At 46.2% G+C, this 18,743-nt stretch overlaps 3 protein-coding genes and 2 pseudogenes across 3 annotated transcripts; 2 read left to right on the plus strand and 3 right to left on the minus strand.

Moving 5' to 3' along the window:
* Positions 1-20: 20 nt before the first annotated feature.
* LOC112900816 (antimicrobial peptide 1-like) lies at positions 21-344 on the plus strand. The gene has a single exon (XM_025969611.1). The coding sequence runs from the start codon at positions 21-23 to the stop codon at positions 342-344; it is 324 nt and encodes a 107-aa protein (XP_025825396.1).
* Positions 345-2,011: 1,667 nt separating this feature from the next.
* Positions 2,012-3,246, minus strand: LOC112900817 (annotated as a pseudogene).
* Positions 3,247-3,373: 127 nt separating this feature from the next.
* Positions 3,374-6,206, minus strand: LOC112898893 (annotated as a pseudogene).
* A 4,730-nt stretch (positions 6,207-10,936) lies between these two features.
* Positions 10,937-12,892, plus strand: LOC112901329. Its single transcript, XM_025970219.1, has 3 exons — positions 10,937-11,836; positions 12,217-12,364; positions 12,449-12,892. The coding sequence occupies exons 1-3, from the start codon at positions 11,534-11,536 to the stop codon at positions 12,469-12,471; spliced, it is 474 nt and encodes a 157-aa protein (XP_025826004.1). The 5' UTR covers positions 10,937-11,533; the 3' UTR covers positions 12,472-12,892.
* A 1,102-nt stretch (positions 12,893-13,994) lies between these two features.
* On the minus strand, positions 13,995-16,663 carry LOC112900818 (uncharacterized ATP-dependent helicase C29A10.10c-like). Its single transcript, XM_025969612.1, has 5 exons — positions 16,419-16,663; positions 15,188-16,346; positions 14,784-15,099; positions 14,435-14,615; positions 13,995-14,256 (listed from the first exon to the last, which is right to left on the minus strand). Exons 1-5 carry the CDS (start codon positions 16,661-16,663, stop codon positions 13,995-13,997), a joined length of 2,163 nt encoding a protein of 720 aa, XP_025825397.1.
* Positions 16,664-18,743: the final 2,080 nt, after the last annotated feature.

The raw sequence follows: 18,743 nt of genomic DNA on the forward strand, positions 1-18,743 counted from the left end.
TTCCACTGCACTCCTATCCTATGGCGGCGAAGTGCGGCGTAAAATCCGCGGCGGCGGGGGCCTTCTTCGCCATCCTTATGGCGGTGGCCATGGCGATTGGCTCGGCGGACGCCACGAGCTCCCTCACGTCGTGGGCCGGGCCAGGGTGCTCGGGGCAGACGGCGACCGCGGGGTCCTGCGGGTGCAGCGACCTCCAGTTCTACGGCGGGCAGGAGTTCAGCTACCAGGGCCAGATGGCCACGCTCTACACCGAGACCGGCTGCGCCGGCACGCCGTACCTGGTGTTCGAAGACACCGAAGCCTGCGGCGACTTTGGGTGGCGCAGCATCAACATCGACTGCTGAGCATGGACAATTTTTCGCCTTATAATCCAGATGGTCTACCCTGATTGATACTATGGTTTTATATATACTTCTACATGCACAATTTTCGTCAAACAATGGTTCGTCTTATAGTCCAAATGTAGTAGTCAGTTTGGTTACACAAGCCAGTACTGTTGTTGTTGCATGCTCGGCCGCGTTCTCTATTTTTCTTTTCAGCCAATTCTCTTTTTGCAAAAGCTAAGAAACCTATAGATTGGTGAAACCGTGTCTTTGTTATTGGTATCATCGTTGATTAAACATCACATCTCGGGAAGTCCAGAGTCGATAAACAGTATGATGCCATCACAACCCTCAAAAAGTGCCACGAACTTTTCAAATTCAATTGTTTTTTCTCTGATTACCAAGGAATCGGTTGCGTGAAAATTAATGGAACCGCAAGTTTGGTCCACGCCATATTTAGTTGGAAATTAAAAGAAAGATCGAATCTGTTTCCTTTTCCTAAAAAGGTATATGTCAAGCTAATAAACTCAATCAAAGAGATATAAAGGTCAAGCCAAGCTATCTACTCCCTCCGATTCACAATAGTTGTTTTAGCTTTGTCTTAAGTTAAAGATTTCTATATTTAATAATCAATTCCTCAAAATTCATTTAGTTTATAATATTATAAGATTTATATTTTTAGATTCACCGGAAGAATTAAATATAATGTATATAATTTGCTTGTGGTTAAACTATACAATTTGTTATGAATTAATAGTAAAAATTAGAAATGTCTGATTTAGAAAAAAGAATTACAATTACATGAAATGGATTACTATTACACAAGCACGTATGTGAGTGCTGTCTCCCACTCGACTGAGATGGCTTCAAGGCACGCCGCCGGAGCAATGCTCGCCGCGCCCGCGGTGGGCATCGCCGTAGCACTAGCCATCCTCGCCGCGGCGGCGACGGGCGTGGCGGCCTCGGACGGGTCGGGGCCGAGGAGCTACCTGACGTCGTGGGGCGCGGCGGGCCGGGGTGCACGTCGTCGGGGTCGCAGGGGCGCATGGCGAGCGTGGGCTCGTGCGGGTGCAACCACGTCCGGCTCCACGGCGGGCACGAGTTCAACATCCGGGGCGAGACGGCCACGCTCTACTCCAAGCCCGGCTGCGCCGGCACGCCGTACCAGGTGTTCGAGGACACCCGGGCGTGCGGCGACTTCGGCTGGCACAGCATCCACATCAACTGCTGAGAGCGAGAGCACGGGCGCGCCCGCCAGACCGCCACGACCTGATGTGACCGTACCTGCTGTCGACTAGCAGTAGTACATGCATGTGTGTAATGAATAACGGCTTTGTTCACCGGAAAAAGAAAAAGGAGAAAAAAATAACGGCTTTGTTGTATCCAGAAATTTCATACGGTAATGCTTGGGCTCAGGCGTCCGATGCGTCGGACGCTCCGGAGGCCACGTGACGATCCCTGGTCCATATGTCTCATTCCTTCGTCACCGCTCGTCTCGAGCTCTCTGCTTCTCGAGCTCCACACGCTTCTCACGGAGGACGCTGCGGTGGCGCCCGACGGCCTGGAGCGCTGTCGCCCGCAGCAGTCGGAGCTCTCGCGCCGGCCGGCCTCCTTCCGGCGCCTCTTCTCGCTGGCCAGCAGCCCGGCCGACGCGGGTGCCGCGGTGGACAAGGACGGTGGCGGCGGCGGCGGCAGGGGGAGGACAGCTGGGCGGCGGCAGCGGCCGCGGCGACGAGCGCGGAGCTGACCCTGACCGCGAGCGCGGCGACCTCGTCGCCGGTGAGGCGGCGACGCTGCATCTCGGCAGGGGAGCACGAAGTAGATCTGCCCCGGCTGGAGCTCCTCTCCCGGGGCGACCGCCGCGATGGCGACGGATCCTCGAGCGTCGGCGTCGCAGAGGAACCACGCCCCCTACCCGCCTCCAGAGCCATCGCCGTGGCCGGCGGCGCGTACTCCCGGAGCTCGCCGTTGGGGAGCACCACTGCTGCTTTCTCCCATGGTGTTGCAGTATAATTTTGAACGTTGCAATATTTGATCCGATGTTGAAATCGAGATTCATGTTTGCCGTGGGGGTGTTTTTCTCTCTGGTTGATTTTGTGGAGGAGAAGTTTTTTTTTTTTACGTTGCACCTCTGTAAATTTGATGTCTGCCGGCAGCTTTATTCGGATATTGCCATATTGCACGATTTTGAATGTACGTTGCATGGAACAGAGTTACAATGGGCAAAGCTGTAAACGCAAAGATGCTAAACGAATCTTACTAATTTGAAGTATTAAATGAAGTCTATTTACAAAACTTTTTGCATGGATGGGTTGTAAATCGCAAGACGAATCTAATGAGCCTACTTAATCCATGTTTTGCAACAGTGATGCTACAGTAACCATCCGCTAATTATTGCTTAATCATGGATTAATTAGCATCATTAGATTCGTCTCGTGATTTACAACCCATCCATGCAAAAAGTTTTGTAAATAGACTTCATTTAGTATTTCAAATTGGTAAGATTCCTTTGCAAAAATTTTTTTTGCATTTTTGCAAAATGATCAAAACAGGCCCAATATTGCGGTAGAAATTTTACTCTTTCGCATCCAAGTATCTTGAGGTAGCGTGGGACCTGTTTTTAATATTAAATATTAATTTTTTATGTTGCAAGCATTTATTACTGGTGTTGCCACAGAGCGTTCGATAAAAAAAATTTATCGAGCAGCGCTAGCAGCCCCGAATTTCATAAAGCCGCATATGGCCACGGGGTTGTCACGCAAGCTCCATTGGGCAATGGTGGCAAATGTTTAATGATGCTGATGGAAGTGCACATTGCAGTATCAGAGAGTTTCCAGGCAACCGTGCGCCCGTCTTCAGTTACAGGCAATTCATCTGGTTCCGAATCTGACACTAGTGCTGCTGAATTGTAAAGGAGAGCCATCACAGTGCTTGATGAACAGCCTTTCTTTGTTGCAAGACCAACATCAAGTGTGATGCAGAATTTTGGTGGGAGATCCCTGTTATGCCCTTTTGCCACTGGCGAAAGGCTCACAATGCAGGTACAAATTCGGGTACCTTGGGGGGGAAGATGAACTCTACCGTTTTCTCGGAATGTATTTCCTTCAGAGTTCAGACAAAATTTGTTCACTTCTAATGATTATACAAGGCTAAGGTTATACTTATTCCCCTAGCCTGACGCTGACCCGCGGGGCCACACAGCACACGGTTAACTCACGTGCTCTCAACACGACCCTTCATTCGCTGTCAATGACGTCTTTCACCGTTTCCGCCTTCTTCACTGTCTTCCCCTCCAGCTCTTCTGGTAACTTGGTTATATTCTGTCGTTGTGGTTCATCATTAGCTGAACCATACATCATCAAACTCAGTGGGCTGAAAAATTGCATTCGGCAACTGTTTCTCATCGTTGACACTGAAAAAACAACCTCGATCCCACGTGTCCTTAATAATCTTCCGCCAAACAGAATTACTATTGGACAAAGTGGCTCCCTTCCCCACTATCCATAAGCAATGCCTGCCAGAAAATAAAAGAACAAATTACATATTTCATCGTGAATGCACTCAATAGTAGAAAGCCGGACCATACAGAATTTGGGAAGTACTTGAAATGTAAATGCTTGGAGTGGAACTTACTTGGCCCTCGTCAGAGCCACATTTGTCCTCTGTAAATTTGAGAGGAACCCAACTGAACCATCTTCATTCCTCCTGACTGTTCATATGATAATGATATCTTCCTCCGCGCCTTGGAAACCATCCACAGATTTTACTTTCAGTGAGAAACCATCAATCCTACTATAAGCTTTCCCAACTTTTTCCTGGATAGCTCTAACTTGAGCATTGTATGGGGACACAACACCAACAGAGAGCTTGCTTCCTGTAGAAATTGTCTCTGCAAGATGAAAAGGAAAAAGAGAACATTGTAACCCTGCTAAGCTAGTAAGCTTAAACTGATTTCAGCTTGAATATATATCAAATGATATCATACTTATAAGAGAAAGAAGTACAGCATATAACCACAGTAGTGTGCCTTATGGCTGGCCTTTACCTTTGAACAATCTCTGCACTATCAGCACAATAGCACTATTGAGTTTTTCAGGCTCTGGCCATGCTTTTCAGCTATTTCGTGGCCATCAATACTTATAAATGAATATGGCCTAAACAATTTTCCTCCTAAAAACCTCTTATTGTAGTCCTTATGACTGACATTGGGGCCATCAGATATATTGTCATCATAAAATGTACCAACTGGAAACTTGCTTATTTCTGGATGCATCCTGTACTGGATATTGAGAAGGTGTTTACTATAGCCTAGGGAACTTAACCTCTCAAAAACACTTCGTCCATAATTAGCACTGTCAGATATCTGCATAACCATATTAAATGTCAATCCAAAGAACGAAATGAAAAAAAGAATTCTGCATCCAAGGATCTTACTCTGCTTTACACAAGTGCAGGTAACTGATACTCGTCACCGATGAAAACAGCATGCCTTATGCCAGGCAGCTGCAAAGGAATTAAGGTTTCACACTCTTTCAGCTGTGCAGCCTCGTCAATGATCAGAAGCTCCAGAGGAATTATATCAGGTTCCTTAAGCAGCCGATATATACCTGAAGAAGAATTTCTCATAGGTACGTCGTACAACCTGAATGAGCTACAAACTGTACAGATAATGCATCTAGTTCTTGAAAGCAGGTACAGTTGAACATCTTGTGTACTGTAACAATAAGGGAGCTCCAAATTCGTACAAAGATATCTTAATTCTTGCACACACGAAGATCTTGCTGCCACAAACTTGGATTTATCGCATGAGTTAATCCGTATGCAGGCTAGCTGTAAAGGCCACAGCACAGGGTCAGCATTCTCTTCTATAGTGCTTTCAAGCAGTTCATTTGACCATATATCACCACCATTACCAGCACATATCAAAGCATGAAGAATTTTGATCAATTCAAGCACCTCCAGCATACATTGAAAGCTTCTTCCTGTTTCCAGGTTTCTTGGATGATCATTGTATAGTACAGCTATGCAACTTTGTAATTTTCCAGAATGTATAATAAAATCATCTTTCAAATAATGCTTGAAAGTATTACGCTTATTGTTCAACTGGTACTTGGTCACAGAATTCACAAGGATATCAACAAGTGTGCATAAACAGTGCCTCCAGCCTGTGTTTGGCTTAAAGCATGGCAACAGCCGCTCAGCACGAGAGTTAAGATACACCTTTGAAAGGTAATACTCATGATCTATCTTCATCTTCGTTTTGTTTCCAAACAGAACAATGTCATTCAGGAAGACACTGCCATCTGAAGATTCCGCAACTAGCTTGGCTGTTCGAGCCGCAATCTCCAACACAGCAGTATTGGTAGGTGCACAGGCAAGTGTTCTTCGGCCCTTGATGAGCATGGCCCACAAGATAGAGCTGATGGTTTTCGTTTTACCTGTCCCAAGAGGTCCCCATAATAGCTTAATGAGACACAGTCTACTACTGCATTCAGCTGTGAACCATTTAGATTGAATTTCTCAAGGCCAAGACCATCAACCAATCTACGATCAAAATATTGAGATAACTGGGAGCATGACAAGCAACCCGCTTCTACTGCCTTCATGGGAAAATGATCAAATCAGCCATCATAAGTAATGTGATACACATAGTGAAGAGTAAAAAGAATACGAGGGAGGGTTATCTAACTTCACATGCATAAAAACACGATTGTCATTATCAAAAAGTTGGTGTACTCTTCAGGAAAATTCTTCATGGAAAACCAGCGGGTGGTTAAAGCTTGATGAGATAGCATTTTAGACATAAATTGTGATGTTAAAATTCCAGGCCCAATATAAATGCTGATATCAGGAAAATGGATGTGTCAAAAAGACAGGGTATGTTGCTTACTTTGTGTGCATATGGCCAACACACCCTTGGATTGAATTGCCACACCTTATTTACAGGGCCACTGTTCTGAAGCTCGTCAAGATTAGCATGATTTTTTCCCAAAAAAAGACATCTCCATATGCGATTGTATGTCTTCATATTTATAAGAAACACCAAAAACAACGGCCCTTCAGGAATGGCAGATGACAATTGAACAGTACACCAGCCAGGAGATCCATATTCTTTTCCATTTTTGAGAACTGAACCTAACACAAATGATGCCTCGTTTCGTGTCAAATCAGATATGTGCCTTGGTTTTTGTGAGGACATGACGATCATATCAGACTCTGCGGGTACATATGTCTCCCTTGAATTCTCATCATTGACTGGTTCTGCAACTTTATAAACCAAGATTGACTTCCTAGAATAAATATTGTGCACCTGGGTTACTTCTACAAAGGGTGTGTTCGTTTCCTGGGGTCTAAAGTTTAGAGGGGTCACATCAAAGAGAATCTTGTCATTTAGAAGTATTAAATAAAGTCTAAATATAAAACTAATTGCAGAACCCCAGGGCTAATTCGCGAGACGAATCTAATGAGGTATATTAGTTCATGATTAGTGGATGATTACTGTAGCATCACTGTGGCAAATTATGGATTAATTAGGCTCATTAAATTTGTCTCGCGAATTAGCATCCATCTGTGCAAAAAGTTTTGTAATTAGACTTTATTTAATACTTCTAAATGATAAGATTCTCTTTGATGTGATGGGTCTAAAATTTAGAGGGTAGGAAACGAACACACTCAAAGTTTGCCTGAGCATAAGCATCTAATGATGAGAATATATCAGTGTGTACTTCAATCAACGGCCAAGTAAAGGAATCCAAGTAACTCCCAAATGACATGAAAGTATCCGGTATCCTTTTGACCTGCAGTAAATATCCAGATGGCCCATTAGTGCAGCATGAAGAGAGAAATGCAGGTAAACTCAGTGAGCTTAACAATGGTGCTAGAGTTAATAAAATCCATCAATGCGAAGTAGAGAAAAGATAAAACAGCATGTCTGTCGATCCAGAGATGGAATGTTTACACATTGGCTATGATCAAATGCCATGGCAGAACAAAGCAATTATAGACAAAGGGAATATTTACACATTGGCTATGAATGCAACTGTGTATGGCAATTGGATCCTTGCAAACAGCAAGACTACTAGTTTTCATGCAGTTTGTGTGGGAAAAAAAAGAATTTATGAGATAACTTATGTTTGGTACTTCTGTGAAATGGAATCATGGGAATGGGATCCCTAGGCTAGAATCAATTAGTTCTTCTGACACCAACATACCATCCGACTTAACTTCAAACGAAAAATCTTGTTACAATCCTACTAATGAACCAACAATTTTGCGAACTATCTATGTATCAAGTGCAAACACCAGCATAAGAAACAAGAATCTCGTTTTTTTAAAAAAAAAGAAACAAGAATCTCGTTTGATTCCCATCAAAGAACCAACCGATTTTATGAACAAAGTATCAAGCGCAAACACAGTATAAGAAGCAAAAATCTCGTTCGAATCCTACTGAAGAAGCAACCGATTCTATGAATAATGGCATCGACAAAGAAATTTGACCCAGAAGATCCCCTTCGAATCTGAACCTGTTCAGGAAATAGCCCAATACGGAACTGATAAGTGATAAACATTAAACAGTTGCGAGAGTCCAAAACTAACAGAAAACACTAGACAACAGGAATCCTAAATCATTCAAGCGCCACTCACAATCCACATCTCTGAACAGGGCCAGGAATGCCACATACATATAAATGTCGGCGAAGGCGACAGGAGTACTGCTAGGATGGAGGGTCGGGGGGGAGCAGTCGCTGGTTTGTGGTTTGTAGCTCGCCCCGGAGCAAGCACGGGGGCAGCCGGGCCTCTCCATCGCGGTTACATCCTTGCACACCATCTCGTGGACCGATCGAAGGCCTCGGTCCGACGGTCCCCGGCCGGCGAGCGGCTGCCGGTACCAGGCTACCAGCGGGCAGCCGCGGCGATGGGAGAGGAGGACAACGGAGGCCACGAGCCCACGAGATGGGATGCACCTGGCTCTAGCGAGCACCATTGATAGGTGCCCTCTGTCTCGGAGACTCGGAGCCGTTCTCGGAAGAATGTTACAGGATTCTTATATATATATATATATATAGAGATTCTTTCTCCTCTTCTCTATTTTTTCTTTACGTTTTAAACACTGGATTAAATAAAAATAAAATATATCCATAGCATTTGAGGTATGATAAATACGTACGTACAAAAATTTAGAACAAAATATGTTTCTAATATAGAGTTTAATGTATAGAGAACGAGATTTAGAGAACGTTGTTGGAGAGAAATGAGATATAGAGGAGAAAATCTTGTAGAAAAGTCTGTAAATAACGGATATAAAGAAGGATACAGAGAACGACGGTTGGAGATAGCCTTAATAAATAAAAGGGACAGCATACTCTCTTAATAAAATACGTGCCAAAATATCCAATGGATAGATTACATTTTTAGAAAAAAAATTTAATACTTATTTCATATTTTTTAAATTTAAAATAAATTACTTATAATTTTTTAATTTAAAATTAAATATTTTAAATTTTATAAAATGTAAAACCGCCTTCGAAACCACCTAGAGGGCCAAATTTGTCCGATTTTGATAGCTGGATGGTCTATTATCTGGTTTTATAGTTGAAGGTTGAAACTTAGATTTTTTAAAGCCGATCTCAATTTGAGTCTCGATAAAAGTTTCATGATATTAAATTCTATGGTGCATCGTCAATTTTGCTGATACGGTGAGGAGAGAAAAGAAGATAGTTTCATGAGATATGAGAGAAGTTTTATCACCATAAAATTTATCTGGCACAGCTATTTAGTTTCCAATCTTGATAACTAAGATTGGAAAAGCCAAAGCCAACCAAAAGGTTTAAACGTCTCAGGTGCTTTTGGCCAAAAACAACTTTCACCGTAGTACAAATGCAAAATCACCTCTCCCGTTGCTTTCAGTGGCTTTTGGAGTAAAATATTATCTACTACCACTGGTTATGAAAAAAAATTTGCTTCTATCTCCCCTCGCCCGCCCGACTCCCATTCCCCATCCCACCCGCGCCTCCCGCCCCATCCCGCTGGTCGCCTCGCCCATCCCGCCTGGCGCCACCCCATCCCGCCCCGATCCGTCGCCGCCCCGCCCCGGCGTCACCCTGCCCGGCATCGCCCCGTCCCGCTCCATCGCCACCCCACCGGTCCCGACGCTGCTCCGCCCGGATGCTCTCTCCCAACCCTGCTATGCCCGTTTATCCCCTGACCACTTACCCACCGTGGCTGCTTCTCCCAGAACAGATTGTGATGCGATTATTGTATTTTATTGGTGCTGTAAAGATTCATTAGATTCTAATGGACCTGTTGTCGGTCAAAACCCGCCGGCGAGCAGTGACAGGCAACACGAGGAGCCGGGAGGCTTCCGGGACTGCTGGTGGACCCCGGTCCCTCGGTCAACAGCCCAGTAATCCGGCGCACACCCTGGCTTGGAGTCGCTAGGCGTGCCACCTGATCCTGCACCTGATCAGGAAGGTGTGATGTATCAAATTCCTGTACGCACAGACACGTGTAAAGGTTAGTCCAAGCCGTGATCGGCTCATCACCTCTTCCCCGGTATCGGCTATGAAGAGCCGATTGCATCAATACCGGATCGGATCTTTGGAACGGGCAATATATATATATATATATATGCTTGACAACGAAATAAATCTTATTTCATAAATATCGATCTAATCCAATCTACGATAACTAAACCCTCAATGCACGATCGGAACATCCTACACGTGATTGAGCCTAACAAATACGCAAAAGCGTCGGAACAAACAACCTAAACAGAAATCCTAAAACCAGCCGGAGAGCCGATTCCTGAAGCAACCTCTATTCAAACCACGACCCGATACTGATCATGCTGCCGGAATCTTCAACTCGTTTGCAAGGCCTAATTATGCACATATTGAACCAAATCTCTAAAAAATAGAAACTAGCCATAACAGATCGGATCTACTGATAAAGATGAAGCAAGACGTAACCATCGCATCCAAGATTCGACACGACGATTACTAAGCACACGTGAGCAACGAACAAAGCATGATCGGGATATGAAGAAAATAACGTTACTCTACGCGCGGTAAGATAACTAGTGCTACTCGCCATCTACAAGGCTTCAGAACGAACAACACATAAAACAAGCGAGCAAGGGTGATGCTACCCCGATCACGCAGATGGCACTTACCCGAGGAAAACCCTAGAACAGGGGAGGTGATGCGCCAAGAGTTGTTGATGAATGATTCTGTTTCTTGTTTATTCATGATATATATTTGTAGTCCGTAGACTCATCCTTCTTAACTAACCCTAACCAAACACGACACGACTCTTAACTGCCTATATCTATATTTACACGGCCTTTCTGGCCCCAATTATCCGTACAAGGTCCAATTCGCAAGCTTAATATAATTATCTTCTAGGTCCATCTTGCTCCGTGGCCCACTTCTGGCCTATCCAGATTAATGCAAAGTTGATGTATGGATTGGCTGCTAATTATTATTTTAATTTTTATAAATATATTGTATATCTATTCAAAATAAAAAGTAAAAAAATTATTGACATCTCCTTGTGACACTCGGAGAGAGTAAACCGAACTTTTCCAAAAAAAACCAATCTACTACGATGGACCGCTTCGTCTTTTCCACGACGCGCAGGAAGCGACGAGCCGACCACGGCGGCGCCGTGGAGGTTGAGGAGGGAGAGGCCAGCGCGCACCACGAGGGGCCGGACCTGATCAGCCTCCTCCCGGACTGCGTCCTGGGCGAGATCGTCAGCCTCCTAGACACCGAGGAGGGCGCCCGCACCGCCGTCCTCTCCCGCCGCTGGCGCTACATCTGGCGCTCAGCGCCGCGTAACCTCGACGATCGTCTCCGGTTCATCTACCCCGACAGGGAACGCCTGCAAGTCATCTCCCAAATCATCGATGCTCACCCGGGCCCCGTCCGCCGCCTCGCCGTCAGGTCCTTCATCTCCTCCTACGTCCGCCGCTACAACGATTGGTTCCCCCTTCCGATGTTCGACGCGCTACAGGACCTCGTCCTCCACTTCCCCTACACACCCGACCGCCTTCATCGGATGCCGGCCACCGCACTCCGCTTCAGCTGTCTCCGCGTTCTGGACATCGACAACTGCACCTTCTCGGCCATCGGTTTCTTGCCGGCCTTCCCCTGCCTGACCTATCTCTCTCTCTCCGCCGCGTCGGCATCACCGAGGAGCTCCTCCATGGCATGATCTCCAATAGCCCGGAAATTGAGCATTTAATGCTCGACACGAATTTTGGCCACCGCCGCCTGTGCCTCTCCCTGCCAACGCTAAGGTGCCTGGCGGTTTCGGTCACACACTTCAATAGGATGGAGGAGATTGAGCTGGAGGACATCGAAGTTGAGGATGCTTCAAGCCTGGAACGGCTAGTGATGCATGAGACCAAATATGGTCCATCCGTGAGGATTCCTGGACCGACAAAGCTCAAGATGTTAGGCTACCTTGGAAATGGCTTTCCCATTATTCAGCTTGGCCACACGATCTTTAAGGTAAGAAGTTCGATGCATATTTTCCCTCCTAGTTTCTTGATAAAATAAGGTGCAAAGGCTACAGATTGATTCAGTGGACCGATATTTCCTAATGAAACAGTTTGATAAGAAATATTGTGCAGCAATTGTTACAAGGAAAAGGAGTAGTAAGATGTTGTGCAGCCATGATTCTTGTTTCCTCTGCTTAGATGTTGTTTGACTTGTTGTAGCCACACCTTCGTACTCGAATTTCACAAGTTACACTCCTCTCAAATTTGAACTACTCAGTTTTCTTATGAATCATCTATGTACACAGAAATATGAAACTTGTACTCCCAACACACTGAGGCGTAACAATTGAAACCAACCCGCCCGCTCACTCTTTGTTTCATTCTCGTCAGCTTGGCGGACCAGTTCATGGTTCCCGTCAGCTTGGCGGACCAGTTCTCCACGGTGACAATATTAGCATTAGACATGCCTCAGCTGAAGTTGAAGGTTGTCATTGGGTATTTATCATGTTTTCCGTGCTTGGAGAAGCTCCATGTCAAGGTGCTGCTTGTAGATCCATTTGTGCATTTCTGCTATCAGATTTCTTCATTCATTTCTTGTCTGATATATTGTTTTCAATTTTAGTTGCTGACGTATGCATGGGATAGCTATAAGTGTGCCCTGCGCTGGGATCCATCTTCTCCTATCGAGTGCCTTAACCGAAGTCTGAAGACCATCGTGCTGCAATTATATGGAGGGCGAAGAACACATGTTGAATTCGCCAAGTTTTTTTATCAAGAGAGCAAGGGTCCTAGAGCTCATGAAATTCTGTTCCATTAGAGCGGACACAACAAGATGGCATCAAAAACAGCATAGGCAGCTCAATATAAACAGCAGGGCTTCAAGGCGTGCCAAATTTCTTTTTGTGCGACAGTGTGATTCGCCCTCAAGGTTTGGGATGGATAAGTGCTTCTCAAGGAAAGAGCCCTTCAAAGAAACTATATGATTGGTGATTGTTTCTGTGTCGCTGTGTTCCATATTTCCATTCTTCGTGGAGTCAGTCTGTCAGTGCGTGTTCCGACTCAATTGATGAGACAATGATAGATATTTGTTTCTCGAAGAAACATCAGGGTTACTTTTTAAAAACTTACTCTTCCGTCCCTAAATAACTGTCGGCGTTAGTGTACATGCTACAAATTTAACTCGAATTTGTAGAAAATACATGGAACATTTGTATCTCCAAATAAATTTATTAAAAACTAGATTCAAAGATCTTTCTAATGATACTAATTATGTACCATAAATATTAATATTTTTAATATATATTTAGTCAAAGTTGTTTCTTAGAAAATGAAAACGACAGATATTTAGGGACGGAGGGAGTAGACTAGAAAACGCACTCCATCCGATCACAAATTTGACTTTCAATTTCTCTATTGCTATTTCAAGTGGAAAAATATTAGGGGGCCAGAGACCAGAGTAGCCCCATGCGTCACCTGAATTTAACCAGACCGGATGTTAGGCACTGGGGTTTAAACCCCAGCTGACTCACCCTCCACTCCAGCGAGGATGCGGCCGACGGTAATCGAGCCCGGACTGGCTAGCATGTTGTGAAATTACTTTTGAATCTGATTGTAAGATTAAAACCAAAGAGTTGATTTTTTTTCCTCAATTCATAATTCCTGTTCTAATTGGCACCTTTTCATCTTCAAACTCTTCCATATGAAACTTTTGAATTTAAACATTGCATGGATGAAATAAACTTGTTTGGGAGGAAGCAGCGTGACCTTTGCCTTAGAGTAGGCAATGCATGCATTTTAAACATTGGAAGTGGAACCTAGATCGAATATCTTCCTCAAGGAGAAGGAAACCCCACGGTTGCAGATTTTAACAGTTCAACAGACAAGGCTCCTAAATTTGAGCTATGAAAAGAGTATAATCGAGCAGTATCAAATTGAACTTGTGCTTACATGCTCTAACCTGAAAACCGAAATGAAAGAGCAAATTTACCAAGTCCAAGCTCCCCATAATGAAATACCTTAGCACAACAAACTTATCCACACTGCTGCTGTTCAATGCAGGATTTGTTCAAACTTACCACCACATTGGAAAACACCCGCCAAAATGCATCGCTGTCGATGGATCGACAGTTCGCCACTACTCAACTTAAATGTGTAAGCCTAAAGCAGCTTCACTCGGCTAGACGCAGGGAGCCTAGTGCATCGCAAATGTCATCAGCTTCCTGTCCGCAGTACGCAGCTGGTGGGTGGACGCCGAAATCTGAGTCACCGATCAGGCCAGCACCCCAGAGAGGAACGGGAGAAGAGACGCCCGCGCCGCCATCGTGCCAGTTGAAGAAGCAGCGACGATCCACGGCGTCCCGGACCAGCTCCTCCCAGATGGAGCCACTGCCGCGCAAGGTCGCCGCGTTGCCCAGGATCCAGAGGCAGTGCCTGCAACAAGAACATGAATGCAAGGCATCGTCGAGAATAGCTCAGTGTAAACGATGGGTTCAGTCGCTGTCTCCTTTGTTTTCGGTCCGAAACCACGGCGGCGTACCTTGCCCTCGTTAGAGCGACGTTGGTGCGTCGGACATTGGACAGGAAGCCGATGAATCCAGCACCGTTGGACCTGACGGTTGACAGGATGATGACGTCTTCCTCGCTACCTTGGAACCCATCGACAGAGTTGACGCGCAGGGTAAGGGGAAGCATGGATTTCGCATCCCCTATCTGCTGCTGAATTGCCTCCACCTGAGCAGCGTATGGGCAAATGACGCCAACTGAAACTCCTAGCTGACTGCTGGTACAAGCTGCATACATGGCCAGGAGAAGAAAATGGATGGCATGAACTGTAATAAGTAGTGGCCGTTGATCTATCCATTTCAGCAACATTTTTCAAGTGTAAGAATGGAAAAAAAAAATCATGAAAGAAGTCAGTGAAAAGTTATGTAGTACAGGCTCCGCTCATTCTGCAGTACCTTTTTTGAGAGCATGCAGTATCTCCAATATGACAGCTAGCTCGGCCATGTTGCGCTTGCTCCGGCCGGGATCTTCCCGTCCATCAATGTTGATGAAAGAGTACGGCCCAAACATTGCACCTTGAAGATAGCTACGCTGGTGTCCCTCCTGCGTGACATTTGCGCCATCCAAAATGTTTCTGTCGTAGAAATTCAGGTTCGGGAACATGCTTATGGACGGGTGCATCCTGTACTGAATGTTCAGAAGGTGCTTCTTGTGTCCCAGTAAACTCAATCTCTCAAACAGACTCCTGCCCAGCAATGCAGTCTCTGCAACCTGCACGAAATAAATTCTGTTCAGCAACAAAGGAAGCAACCATCTGAAAACAAGAGCAAAAACCATTTGACAGGTGAACAAATTGTACCTTGCTTTTAACAGTTGCTGGTAGTTGGCGCTCATCACCAATAAGAACAGCTTGCTTCAGTCCGGAGAGTTGCAACGGGATGAGGGACTCGCATTCCTTGAGCTGCCCAGCCTCGTCGATGAGAAGCAAATCCATCTTCTGAGCATTCAGCTTTGCCGACCCAGACACGGTGCAGAAAACGAAGGACGCACTCCGGAGACAGAACTTCTTGATCCTGAAGTCAGAGCGTGTAACAGGAAGTTTCAGGTCTCCGAGAAGAGTCCTCGTGACGCCTAGAATTGTAGTCTTGTTTCTCATAAGATTTTCAACCAGTGCATTCTTGCCCACTCCCCCAGCTGAATCGTCGCATTTCTTTCCACTCATAGTCATGAAGACCTCCATTGCGACATTGTTTCCAGCAATCTTCCTATCAAGCAGCTTGCTAAAGTCCTCTAGCATCTTGATTACTGAAACAATATTTTTGTAATTCTTTTCCAATAGGACAGCTTTCGGAACCTGGGACATGATTGTTCTGAAGCAGTTCGTCAGATTCTTGAATATCTGATGGAACCTTGACCTGATGAAAGACGCCTCTGGCAATTTTGTCCCGTCTTTCTGCCCGCAAGATTCGTTGTACTGAGATCTCAGTGTTGTTGGCTCTCCCAGGAACCCTACTAATGAAACAAGGCAATGCCTCCAACCCGTCGCCTGCGAGAAGCACTTCTTGAGCCTCTTCACGCGAGTGTCCAGGAAGATCTCGCTCAGATCACCGCCGATGGCCATGCGTTCCCGGTTGCCGAATAGCAGCAGGTCGCCATGGCATCCTCCGTCGGTGGCGGCGTGCTGCTTCGTCAGCGCCAGGAGGCGGGACGCGACCTGGCTGATCGCCGTGTTGGTCGGCGCGCACGTCAGGACGCGGCATTTAGTCTGGGCCTGGCTCGTCAGCAGCAGCAACAGGAGCACGCTGATCGTCTTGGTCTTGCCCGTGCCGGGCGGGCCCCAGATTAGGCTGAATTTTGCCGCGCCGTCGCGGCGCGTCGCCGTGACGCAGCTCAGAATGGCGTCGGCCTGCGAGTCGTTGAGCTTGAACGCGGACAGTTTGGCCGCCACGTCGGCGCCGGTCTCTGCGCCTGCAGATGAAGCCACCGACGGCGTGCTCTGCCAATCAAGAGGTTCAGTCAGGCCAAACGCGCTCCAAATTGCTAATGCAAAACGTGCAGATCATTCACCGCTTGCATTGCTTACCAGCGCGTCACCGGCGACCACCTTGACGAGGGCAGGGCTTCTCTTCACCGCGGCGTCGTAGTCCAGGCAACGCCAGATGCGCACGTAGGGGATGAAGCTGAGCAGGCTGGCAGCAAAAGCGCAGCAGCTCGCGCCTTGCATCTTCCTGGACGCCCTGATCTCGAAGCTCAACTTATCTCTGCTGACATCCTTGACGTGAGCGAGGCAGTAAGACCCGTCGTTGCTTGCGAGATCGGCCGCCCGACGCGGCATCGCTCCCACGAGCACGACGATGTCACCGATGAACGGTGAGCGAGCTCCACGGCGGCCGGCGACGGCGACGTGGTAGGCTTTTGCTCCCTTGCTGGGTTTGGGCACCATGGACCGTATCGGCACGGCCGAGGAGTGAGCATTGGGCAGTGACTCCAGTTTGGAGCTCATCTCGGCTCGCATCTCCTCCAGCAGCGGGATCCTGAACGAGTCCAGGTAGCTCTTCAGCCCGGAGAACCTGTCGGGTATCCTGCTGGCCTGAGAGGGAGAGAGAGAGCTTAATCAATCTAGATAAACCAAATTAAGCGATCAAAGTAGACGCAAGAGTGCAGTAGGGACCGAATTAAACCTTGTCTTTGAAGAGGTCCTGGTTCATGACATCTTGGAGGGACCAGGAGAAGATGAGGTCGACGAGCTCGTCGTCGGGCTTGCGCTCAGCTCCGTCCCCCTTGGCCATCTTCACGGCCGGGCTAATGGACACAGGAGATGGCATAGGCAGTGCCCATGCGTATATGAAGAATTATGATTATGAAGGCCGAGCAGGGGACACCCGGTTCATCTCGGGCTCGGCGGGTGACCTGGTTGCGCACCGCATTGATGGCGAATGGTTCGTTCCGGGCTCCGGGCCTGCGGACGCCGGCGGCGGCGGCGAATACGAGGCGGCACCGCGGCAGCGAAGCGTGCTACATACTCCTGCCTACAGATACTACCCTACAGTGTGCCGTTTGGTTCCTCGATGGATGATGGGACTCCAACTCGAACGCCGCAGGGCCATAGGAGCGGAGCAGCAGTCACGTGTCGCACCCAAACTTTGCTTTGACTAACCAAGTTTTATGCCCCTTTTTTGGGCCAGGCTGGCTGGGTATTTCTAGGCAGGCCATCATTAGCCAAAGCGAGTTCGGCCTGATGACCTGCCGCCAGGCCCGGCCCAAAACTGCATTTGCGATTTGAGCCTTGCGTCCTAACATATTTGAAGAAAAAAAATACTCATTACCACTATAAAATTAATCCAAATATCCCTATGCATATTTGCAAATTACCACTAACTTGAAAAATTATATTAATATTTTGGAATTATTTCTAATAGTTCATATTAATTTTCTAATTTTGCTTTTTAATTCATGGAAAATTTTGCGTTTATATTTTAGTAAATTTAGAGTTTGAACATAGTCCCTCAATTTATACTTATATAAATACTTTAGGAAAAGCAAATAATTAAAGTATGCCTCACTTACCCTCTTGGGCCTTAGCTTGAGTCTCCACGTCAGGCCAGATGAGCACCCCATCCAACTATTAGAGTTACAACCCCGATTATCCTATCGGATGTTTGATATTGGACGTATACTCATTCTCATATCTAAACCCAACATACAACAAAAATATCTAAATCCACATCTGATATCTGAAATGTAGATCTAAAACTTACCCTCTTGGATGAGTTAGGAGTGTAAATGGTCAAGGAGGATAAACATAAAACAAAAGGAAGCCACCGAGAAATTATGATTCAGGTGGATGCCACAAAAGGACCATTAATATCGACGAACTCAAGGATTAGTGCATAGGAAACGAGCATTGCTACACCAAACTTAGATCATGTAGCACGAGATTGTGGATTCAGAGCAACATAGAGGCCACAGATTGTTGGAATGGCGACCCTTGTGCCTTGGCACCAACAAGGAGTGCTGATGAAACCATTTATTTAGATCAAGATATATAAGATATACGAGTGAGACGGTATAAGGGGACACATGCTGTTGTAGGCAATTTGAAGAATGTAGCTTCAGGTTGTAACGTGGCAGACCATGCATGAAGAACCAGAGAGTTATGGAAACTGCAAAAGATATTATGTGGCCTGCGTTTTGGATACTATGTGGTCAAAACGAACCTAGAATTCCACCTAGTCCTGGATATTATGTTCCCATTTTTTTTTTGGCTGGTAGGTAGCCACAACATTGCCAAAATCTGGTGGCTCTCTGAAGAGTTTCATTTTCCTTGAACAGAAATCCAGCAGCACCATGAGTCCACAAGTGATAGTTTGGTATGAAGACAACTGTTGGTTGCTTTCGTACTGTGTTGCAGTCCA

Source organism: Panicum hallii, chromosome 7, assembly GCF_002211085.1.
Source record: "Panicum hallii strain FIL2 chromosome 7, PHallii_v3.1, whole genome shotgun sequence".
NCBI lineage: Eukaryota > Viridiplantae > Streptophyta > Magnoliopsida > Poales > Poaceae > Panicum > Panicum hallii.

Excerpts from the sequence above, each read along its gene's own strand:
- LOC112900816 (XM_025969611.1), top strand. The coding sequence starts at position 21 with ATGGCGGCGAAGTGCGGCGTAAAATCCGCGGCGGCGGGGGCCTTCTTC.
- LOC112901329 (XM_025970219.1), top strand. The coding sequence starts at position 11,534 with ATGATCTCCAATAGCCCGGAAATTGAGCATTTAATGCTCGACACGAAT. Across the intron at positions 11,837-12,216 it reads TTGGCCACACGATCTTTAAG|CTTGGCGGACCAGTTCATGG; the intron begins GTAAGAAGTTCG and ends CATTCTCGTCAG. Across the intron at positions 12,365-12,448 it reads TGGAGAAGCTCCATGTCAAG|TTGCTGACGTATGCATGGGA; the intron begins GTGCTGCTTGTA and ends TTTCAATTTTAG.
- LOC112900818 (XM_025969612.1), bottom strand. The coding sequence starts at position 16,663 with ATGCCGCGTCGGGCGGCCGATCTCGCAAGCAACGACGGGTCTTACTGC. Across the intron at positions 16,347-16,418 it reads GTCAAGGTGGTCGCCGGTGA|GACTGAACCTCTTGATTGGC; the intron begins CGCGCTGGTAAG and ends CGCGTTTGGCCT. Across the intron at positions 14,616-14,783 it reads ACTGCATGCTCTCAAAAAAG|CTTGTACCAGCAGTCAGCTA; the intron begins GTACTGCAGAAT and ends CCATGTATGCAG.